This window comes from Beta vulgaris, chromosome 2 (genome assembly GCF_026745355.1).
Source record: "Beta vulgaris subsp. vulgaris cultivar EL10 chromosome 2, EL10.2, whole genome shotgun sequence".
Classification (NCBI taxonomy): domain Eukaryota; kingdom Viridiplantae; phylum Streptophyta; class Magnoliopsida; order Caryophyllales; family Amaranthaceae; genus Beta; species Beta vulgaris.
Window position 1 is genome coordinate 6,362,605 of NC_079203.1, and position 10,224 is coordinate 6,372,828.

The 10,224-nt window shown below is 35.8% G+C and overlaps 1 protein-coding gene and 1 long non-coding RNA gene across 2 annotated transcripts; both read left to right on the forward strand.

The window, feature by feature from the left end:
- The first annotated feature begins 2,483 nt into the window (after positions 1-2,483).
- Positions 2,484-4,893, forward strand: LOC104887546 (trihelix transcription factor ASIL2). Its single transcript, XM_010672198.4, has 2 exons — positions 2,484-3,423; positions 4,067-4,893. Exons 1-2 carry the CDS (start codon positions 2,821-2,823, stop codon positions 4,484-4,486), a joined length of 1,023 nt encoding a protein of 340 aa, XP_010670500.2. The 5' UTR covers positions 2,484-2,820; the 3' UTR covers positions 4,487-4,893.
- A 420-nt stretch (positions 4,894-5,313) lies between these two features.
- On the forward strand, positions 5,314-8,519 carry LOC125495068 (uncharacterized). The gene is made up of 3 exons (XR_007271746.2): positions 5,314-5,833; positions 6,283-6,399; positions 7,390-8,519. It is a non-coding gene; the product is annotated as an uncharacterized LOC125495068 (long non-coding RNA).
- The last annotated feature ends 1,705 nt before the right edge of the window (positions 8,520-10,224 follow it).

Here is a 10,224-nt window from a genome sequence, read left to right on the forward strand (position 1 = left end):
GTAAAATAGTATTATTTGTCTCGGTGTACTTTAATTATAAACCTTTACAATTTTGTAGTGAATAGTAAATAATATTCGTCCTAAAAATGAAGCATAGATTTAAAAAAAAAAAGTAGAAATCAATTACAATTAAAAACTCAAACGATTTTTTTTTGGAGAGGGGGGAGGTTAGGGAGGGGGTGGGAAACAAGATGGAGAAGACGGTATCGTCTTGCATGATTTTGCACTTTGTTCTATATAGCTTTCACTACTACCTCCATTTCTTACTCTCTCGTTTTTTTCACTTGCAACATTGATGTATGACACAAAAATTTAAGAAAGAAGAAATGTACAGTGAGATGTAAAGGCGTTCAGAGAGAGAAAAAATGATATATTGCCTAAAGTGTCATGACTCAATTGTACAAGTAATTTGCAACTTTCCATATTAGAAAATATTATAAGTAAAAAAGTATATAATATAAGATTTTCTTGCCCATTTTCACTTTTTAATTTTCAAGGTTGAATTGAATAGGTATGTCTTTGTATTGTATGTGGTTAGAATAAAATCCAGAGAAAAACCTGTGAGTATCATGTCACTTAAACATGAAATACAACTAATTTTTAAGGTACAAACTATAAAAGAAAGCAAAACATTAATTTTGAACAAAGAGACTATTTGCCTCGTAACTTAATTTAGTTCTTGTTCACACTCTTTATAATTTGCGTCCTACATGTCAGTGGCGGATGCATGTTGATAGAAGTGGGTTTGGGGCAAAATAATATGAGAAAAAACCTAATTTCTCTTGTATAAATGTAGATAAAAGTGTTAATTAGTAGTATAAGAGACCCCACTCAATACTGTTTCGGTACTTATTTCAGGTATTTATGATTAGTGACTCCGTTACATATAATTTTTAGATCCACCAGACCACCACTGATACACGGAGGTGTAAATTTTAGATTTGACTAACAATTAGAAATCCAACCAAATAGTCATTACTACTCATTAGCCAAAAAAAAAAAAAAAAAAAACAAATGCATAAACGAGGAATATAGTTGACTCATTTGTGTTATAATTTGAATAATAACAAATTAACATGCAAATGCCTATACACCCCCTCTCTCCCTCGTATGGCTAGTTGTGCCAAAGTGGGGATAAATTTAGTGTGGCTTTTAAAAAGGAACAAATTAAAGGAAAAAGGAGGTGATAAAAAGAGAACCTAAAGAGCAGCTGAAATTAGCTAATGGTGAAATAAGAAGAAGATTGTTCTTTCACTGCTGAAATCGAAATGATATGTTGGTGGTGGTGGTGACTAGTGAATGCAAATATTTTTGAGGTTTATAAGTGGGTGACAGTCCCACGTGAATTGACCACTACCGTTCATGGTATCCTTATTGGCTTCATATCAACGCTAACTGCCAAACTATGTGGCATTCCCTTAATTAAAACCTCTGCCTTAATATTTTTAACTCCCAACCGAAATTTGGAAAAGAAATAAAGGAAGAAGAAAGATACCTACTCCAAAACCCACAAACAAAGTTAAAGTAACACTTCCATGATTAGCACATTTGACAAAGTATGTATGGCATCCATTGTTTTCGTTGCTTAGCCCACTAGCCTTTCTTTTATTTCCTTTTTTTTTTTGTATTTTGATGTAGAATAATGGTATATTGTAGGAGTATTTTGTGTATATTGAAGATTTTCCGAAATATGGGGATGTATTTTGTGAGCAGCAGATGATATTCTAATGGTGTTGGCGTCATCTCCGATTCCAGAGGTTATGGAATTGAGTCTCACCCCTTGCAAGGAGGAGAGATCTCCAATTTTCCCCCCTTTCTTGTAAGGGACTACATCTTACCTTAAAAAAAAGGGATGTATTTTTGAAAAATTAGACTTTTTTTAAAAATCACAAAAATGTTAGAGTTCGTCTTGTAAGAGACCGCCTATTTTTAAATTAAAATTAGGCAATGGTAAGTCCAATATTAAAAAGAGAATTAGCACAATAGTGACTAGGTTAATTTCTTTCGGTGACTAGTTTAATCTATTTAGTGACTAAGTCTACTTTTATATTAGAGTTAGACTATCTCTTTTAATAATTTTTGAAAATGTTATTTTGATATTTACTATCTAATGTGCACGATTTACCAATTGCTGACAGAGTATAAAATTATTCTTGGGACTCCAGTCATCAACTTAAATTTTTGGTTGAGTTGGTTCTTTGATGAGTTCAAATCTTATCCACCCTTCCTTTCTAAGTGAAATGTTTAGCCTTATGTATGAGGGAGGTTTGTGCTGCATCAACACTTCAAGTCTAATGGACTCTCGCGTGAGGGAGTGTGATAAAATATAAAACTATTATTGGGACTCCAACCATCAGCTTAAACTTTTGATTAAGTTGTTTTTGACAATTACAATGAAAAATTATACGGATTTCGCCACTTCTATACGTTTTTTTTTTGGTTGGGATTTGCAATTATTTTCTTCGCCCTTGGAGATGTTTAACATTTATCTTCCCAACCCCCTCTTTTCCCTCTATTCCTTTACCTTATTGGCCTCTACCCACTAGTACCATCCTATAGTAGTATTACTATGTACCAGCCATTAAATTTCCATACTAATGCTAGTGGTTCTTTCTCTCTTTTCTTCTTTAATTTTCGATTTTGGCATTTAGCCCACTAAAAACCAACACCTTTCTAACCTCTAAGTGTTAGTATTAGCCATTGTAGCTTTTCCTTTGGTTGTTATAGGCATCTCTAGCAGCTAAAAGCATAGATGCTCCATACCATCATAACAATTGTAACCAAATAATAAGGGGGAGAGTGGGAGGAGGAATTGAATTGATGGAGAGGGAAACCAACCAAGATGATCAAAATCCGTCACACACGAAACTCGAGCCATCACCCCGGAAACAACTTCTGGTTAGCAGTGGTGGCGGTGGTGATCGTTTGAAGCGAGACGAGTGGAGCGAAGGGGCGGTGTCGAGTTTGCTTGAAGCCTATGAATCAAAGTGGATTCTAAGGAACAGGGCTAAGCTAAAAGGCCAAGATTGGGAGGATGTAGCAAAGCATGTATCATGTCGTTTTAACAACACTAAGTCACCCAAGACACAAACTCAATGCAAGAACAAGATTGAGTCCATGAAAAAGAGGTATAGATCAGAGTCTGCTACTGCTGATACATCATCATGGCCGCTTTTTTCAAGGCTAGATAACCTGCTGCGTGGGACTGGAGGAAGTACTAGTGCTCTGCCACCTGCTCAATCATCACCTATGAAGGCCATTGCTGTGGCAAGTAATCCAAGTTTGGTATTGGAATCGGGTTCAGTGGCGCAACCATTGCCTCCACCAGTACCACCACCGGCTTTGTCGCCTCGACAAAATTCTCCTCCGGTTGAGCTTGCACAAAACTCTCATGAGTCTAATGGTGTGGAACCTATGATTAAGGTTAGTACGTACAACCTTTTGTTTTGGTGGGTAATATAAGACCTTGCAATTTGATCATCTAATAAAAAAATTATTTGATGAATTTCTTGTTTGCTTCTTACAATAACATTATTAGAGTATTGAAAATGCCTACTCCTTTTCCTCTTCTGATAAAGACTTCTTGCCTACCATGAGTCATTGTATGAGCACAGAAAAAGTACATGAAAAGGATAGTTTGTTTTCAGAAACCATACTGGCTGAGCTACTAATAGTCATACAATACCACTCTATTTCTATTTTGAAGGATTGAACCAAGTTTATTAATTAGCCACTTACTAGAAGCCTACTTTTTCGCGATGTTATTTGGACTCTTCATTCACTTGATACTCAAACACAATTATCTTCATTTTGCACCACAATCTTGCAAAAAATTTATAAGATGATGTCCCTTTTTAGCCAAGTCTAAGTAACAAAGAAATCTGAGAAGTATTACCACCCCTTGTAGCATAAAGTTTACATGACATGCCTATAAGTTGTTCATCATTTTGAATTAAAGAATTACTTTAAAGAGTTGAGCATAATTCTTAATGACTAAAAGTGACATCAATGATAAAGCTACAAGTAGATTGCTTGCTCCTAATCATTCATATAATATGTGTAACAGGAAGATGACGGAGTAACAGCAAAAGTTTCTGACCAGGTTTCGGACAAAAACCATAATGATGATCACATAGAAACAGACAGCAGTACTCCTGCTCTGTATAGTGATGATAAAGATGGACCGAAATTCAAGAAGACGATGAAGATGAAGAGGAAAAAGAGAAGGCGAGAAGACAGTAATAGTTGGGACGATGTAGCAGACAGCATCCGATGGCTGGCAGAAGCGGTGGTACGATCAGAGCAAGTGAGGATGGATACCATGAGAGAGTTGGAAAGAATTAGAGTGGAAGCAGAAACTAAAAGAGGAGAAATGGATCTTAAAAGAACAGAGATTATTGCAAATACTCAGCTGGAAATTGCTAGGCTTTTTGCCTCAACTGCTGGGAAAAATGTTGATTCTTCATTGCGGATTGGGAGAAGTTAATACCTCTAGGTTCTAGGTAATGTGTAAGTATGCTGAACTGAGAAACTTACCATTGTTGTTCCTAGCAATTAGAATTATATTAGATATCCTTGATGAACAAGGTCTGCAATCACTCACCAGTCACCAATGCTCATATTTTTCAGCTACCTTAGTTAGTAGAGTCGTGTAGGGGAGAATTTCACTCTTAAGTGATGCATTTATATTTTTCTCCCCAACAACCTGTACCTAACTACACCTGAGAAAGGTCAAGCATATAACAAATGTTGGCATATAAGTCCCAACCCATGAAGAAAATAATCCAGTATATGATTAATATATGCATATCTGTGATTCGATCTAGATCTTGTGTTATCTTGTCAATTTATGATTACTTATTTCTCAATCTATTATAGATTAAGTTTGTGTTATATGTTTCAACCTTTTTATACATCAAAAAGTCAAACAAAAAATTCATGTTAATGCAATTGAATGTGGAACCCTCTGTGGGCCTGACTCTGATACCATGTTAAATATGGGCCTGGGCCGCATCCATCACAAAGAGAGAGAATCCACTTCACAACACAAAGAAGGTTCCACTTTAAAACCATATGACAATAAGGGGAGTAACCCCTTTGCATTATAAAGTGAACACATCTCTCTTATTTAATCAATGTGGGACACTCACATGTGGTGTGCGCTATACATCGAGAAAAGTCAATTACAAACAAATGCAAATGTTATGAAGAAAAAGGAAATCTATTTGTGATATCCTCTCCTTCTCTCTCAAGGTTGGCCGATATACACTACTACAAAAGCCATACATTCGAGACGCTTTGTCCTCGACGCATGGATATAGGTGTTGGGGGGTTTGCAAATTCCCGCCTATCTTCGATGCTTAAAAGCGTCGTCAAGATGCTTCGTTGCTTTTAGGCGTCGTTCAGGACACGTGTAGTGCACGTGTTATATTAAATAGCGCATCACCTTAGGAATGCTATACAAGAAGCAAAACCGCCTACTCTAACTTCCCACTTCAGTACTCCACGCACACACGAACCCTAATTCTTCACAATTCAATCTCAGTCTCAAATCTAGCATAAAATCGAACGTTTTTCGTTGTTATATGGCTTCAATCAGCATCTAATTTCCACAAATGGCGTCAAAATTGAGCTCAGAACCGAATTCGGAACCGATTTTGGTAATTTGAAGTTTAATCGTCCAAGAAATTATCGTGGAAAACTGTTGTTGATTGCTTGTAGTACCGATTCTAGCGTTTCAACTGGTCGCAGTGAATAAAATGGGTTGAATATGAAGAAATCTTTCCAGAAATTTCAAGAAATCGTTGCTTCTCTTCCTCCTGTTATTCTCGCGGTCAGTTTCTGTTGCAATTCTCTTTTTTTATTCAGTTAATTTCCGTCCATTTTGCATATCAGTTTTCAGTATTGTTGATGAGATTGTTTCGACGAATTTCGAAGAATGGTGTTGATGATTATTTTCTAGCTAGTCATTGCATTATGATTTACAATAGGGCTAGTTTTTGGAAACTGTTGATTCTGCAATTTGAATCTTCCTTGAAAAGTTTATATTTGTGCCCAGGTTTATTGTTCTTGTATTGCATTTTATTTCAATAGAACTACTCGGACAGGTTGCTTTAAGTCCCAAATCTAGAATGAGGGCTAACGAAGTGCCTCGTACAGGTGTTTGATGTTTCTGAGAAGTTTTTGCAGCTATTAGTCTTTAAAATAGATTTAGGCTCTCAGGTGGGTTTTCAAATTTGGTAATTGGGGTTTACTGTTTTCTTTGATAATTTTGGTGGGCAGTTTAAAATAGGGCTTTGCCAGCTTTCTGTGATAGCGGATAAAGCAAGGAACATTGATCATGCTAGAAAGGCTATTGAGGATGCTGCTCAAAAGGGTGCCAAGCTAGTTGTTTTGCCTGTAAGTTGCATTCAGTATTGCTAATCCTTTACCTTTGTTCTTCTTTTTTCGGAGACGGTAGGCCGGTAAGGGATGTCGGGCTTGTGCTGAAATTGTTGATTACTGATCATTGTTTGTTCATCCTTTTCTGAATACTAGTTTTATCAAGTATGATAACTATGGTTCTGGGATGTATAGAGTTGGAATTGCCAATAAATTGTTTTCATTTTCTGCTTACTGGATGTATTTTTGTGGTTGAACTCTTGATGATATAAAAGTATTATAGTTCTAGAATATTTCAGTTGAATGTCTAGGAGTATGTATATGTGCTCATTGCCTAAACTGCTTGTGGTCGAGTTGGATTCACATCCTACAGACTACAAAGTATATAGAGAGATAATCTTAAGTTTCTTGATGGCGGGAGTAAAATTTGGGGCATAGGATGTGTATACGTGATATGGATGGACATAAGGTCGTGAATAGTATTTAATACTTTGCTACTCATTTCATGCTAGAGTTCGGTTTCCAAGATAAGAGATGCATATTGTGTATGGAACTTCTTGCAAGGACTGACATTATTTAGGGTAGGACAATTCGTGTCCAAGGACATGAATTTTGGCATATAACGAGCTCTCGAATTGGGCGTAAAAGATAGGTAACTGACTAAAATAATCAATGTTCCTTCTATTTGGGTGCATTCTTTTCACCTGATTTCACTTATCTCAAATTATTTCAACAGCCCGGAACTTAAGTTATAAGTTTTATGTAACTTGGCCCTGAACTGAACTTATAACTTAATAAGTTGTGACTTGATCTTGAGTAGCCCTTTTGCATATGACCCAATTCTCTTTCCAGGGAGTCCATTCCATCCAGCCCCTGAACATAACCTTACTCATGTAAACTTATTAGCCTTGAACAAAGTTATGTCTAGGGTCTTGATTATATATTCATCTCCTTGGGTGTTTTTTTTTTCAAACCAGCTGACTATTGGTCTTCTTTTGGTGTTATCAGTTCAGACCGATGTCTTATTTACCTATCTGGTAAAAGAATTATGAACTTGATATGCCCTTCGAAGTTGTAAGTTCTAAGTTAATTATGAATTCTTTTGGTCATTTTCTACTGTTATATCTTTTACACTTCTGATGGGCCGTCAATATTTCTAGGTAGTAAGGCTAATTGCTAGTGGTTGCAATGGCTTATTGTCTTGTAGAACAGATATGTATCTTGCTGGAGTGGTTAACCCATTTCTCTAAGCTGTTGCTAGACAATAGCTTGAAATTGGTAATGGAAGAGATTATCAAGGTTATAAGTTGCTGCTATAACAAGTTCTCCTTGTTTGTTTCTAATAATGCATCCTGCCCCTCCTTTTTGAAGCTGATTAATGTCAGACCCATCAAAGTAAGTGTATAATGATTTCTAGAGTAAAGAACAATTGTAAAAGGGAACTGGAGAGATTTCTGAGAAAGATACAGATTAGTTAACGAGGAAATAGTGGGATTGGTAGTTTCTTTAGCATTTGATATTTCCTTGTTTTCTTTAATAATTATGTTCTATCATAGGAGGAGGCAAGCAACAGCTAACCTTCCAATTAAGTTTTCATAGGAGGAGGCTTCTTCAAGGAAACAAATCCTATATCACCTGGCCTAACTACCCTGCAGCATTCATATAAAATCTAAAACATTATAGACATAAGACTATTACAGAAACTCAGCAATCAAGAATAGTGACAATAAGCCTTAGAGTCACTTCCCAAGTGGAAGCAATTTGAAAGAAATAAATACCAACCAAACAGACCTTTTTCTATAACATTAACACCTAATAGATAATGAAATCAACAAAGGATGAACTTCATTCAGTACCAACGCCACTGCAAAATTAGAATTAACCTATAAATAGCTAAGTGTAATCTGCTCTTGAAAGATTTTCTAGAAGCAAAATGACATTGCTCTATTAGCACAAGTTGTCTGTCTATTAAATTACAGGACATTGGGAACTATATTGACTTGATGCTTTTGGCTTTAGTATTTGTTATCAGGTCACTGGCATTCTAGTGTGTCTGTTTTGCTGTCTTAATTGTATGGCCTCCCATATGCATATTACCTACTGCTTGATCCATCAGTCAAATATGATAACATATTTTTTAGTTTTACTTCAGCATTCCAGGAATGCACTTCATTCTTGTATTTAGCCTAATTTTGGTTGAAAATATTTTCTTCTTTGAGTTTTGGATTTTGAAATTTTAACATATCCCTTGTGTATATTCATAAAGGTTGACTTGGACTTGGGTAATTACGAGCGTTTCCTTGATGTGACACTCAAACGAGACAACAACATTACTACTGGGAAGATATATCAGGTGAGAAGAGATTTGTGCCAATGTCAGTCTAAGCTTGTCCAATAACTTGCTCTGATAATCAACTTCTTTACTTCATTGCAGTCTGTTCTTATTTCTATAACTCGATTTGATGCATTTTTTTTGTCTAACTTAATTACTTGATGGGTGTAAGTAATATTTAGTGTAGAGAAGCTGATGTTTTATTTATTCTGCAAGTAATACATCCTACAAATTTTAATAGAGCAGATAGTCAATTTTATGAGATGATCTGAGCAATCATCAGTGAAAGAAGTAATGGACTTCTTTTTGTCTTTTGGTAGCTATGGGTAATGGCCTTTGTCTTTTGGTAGCTATGGGTAATGGCCAAGATGGTGGCACAAGCCATAACGTATTTAAATTTGCTCCGATTCATAAGAAAAAAACTGACAGTTGACAAGTGAATGGCTAAACTGAACTTTATCCTGAAATTATGGTCCTTTTGCCTTGTAGTAGAATGCACAAAAAGAACACAGTCAAAAGCATCAGAAAGCTCTACATACAAGCTTGCAGTAACTTGAAAGCAGTGCTCATCTTTCCCTCTAGGATTAATCTCTTCTAAAACTTAGTACAGTTTTCTTAGCATGTGGTAAAGCAGGCACATATTTCTGTCCCCACTCATTTTCTAAGTCAATCTAGAATAAATTATTGGCAATTTTTGGCATCAGGTTTACATTTAGCCACTTATCTCTCGAACACAACTTTTGAGGAAGTATAAAATTACAATAACAACCATGCTAAAGCAATAGCTGCCAGAGAGTGAGTAAACAGATCATTTCTGTCATTCAATTCTTATCAGCGTCAAATACTAGGCAGCTCCATATTACACCTTTCTAGTTTTTTTTCCCCATCTCCACCCAGCCATTGGCACCAACTCTTTCAAGCCAAAACATATGTATATGAACAAAAGGGGCATAAAGTTTACATCAAATTGAAAATACTTACTGATGTTACAATGACATGGCTGGCTCCCTCCTCAATGTAAGTGCATTATCGGATTTTATCCCACCTCCAACCTGCAGACCACCTAGAGGTTACCATTCTAGTAGTAAGTTCAGCAGATGCTCTTTCTTTTACTTTTTTGAACTGAATTTTTAGTTAAATGTATTTAAAACAAGCTAAAAGAGAAAGTTTGTTACCTAACCCAACTAAATGACCACTTTGAGCACACTAAACTCTTCTTTTTTTCAATTGCCAGTGAAATGGGATAATCATAAGGGGGACATAAATAATTAAGCAACTAAACTCTTCTTTTTTTCATTTCCAACTCCAGTGATAGCATCTGAAGATATGTTGCACCTTTGCAAGTGGGAAGTTGTGTTGTATATTTACCACATATTAAACAACATTTAGTAGGATATAGAAGTCATCTTAGATTAGAGAAATTGTTAAATCCTGTTCATTTTAAAAAAGGATACCCAGTAACTTTTCAGTTTGGAACAACAAAAGTCAGTCTCAGTTAGTAACAAAATAAG

Bases quoted from the DNA above. Each gene is read 5' to 3' on its own strand.
- LOC104887546 (XM_010672198.4), top strand. From the start codon at position 2,821: ATGGAGAGGGAAACCAACCAAGATGATCAAAATCCGTCACACACGAAA. The intron at 3,424-4,066 runs GTTAGTACGTAC...TATGTGTAACAG, and splicing joins GTGTGGAACCTATGATTAAG to GAAGATGACGGAGTAACAGC.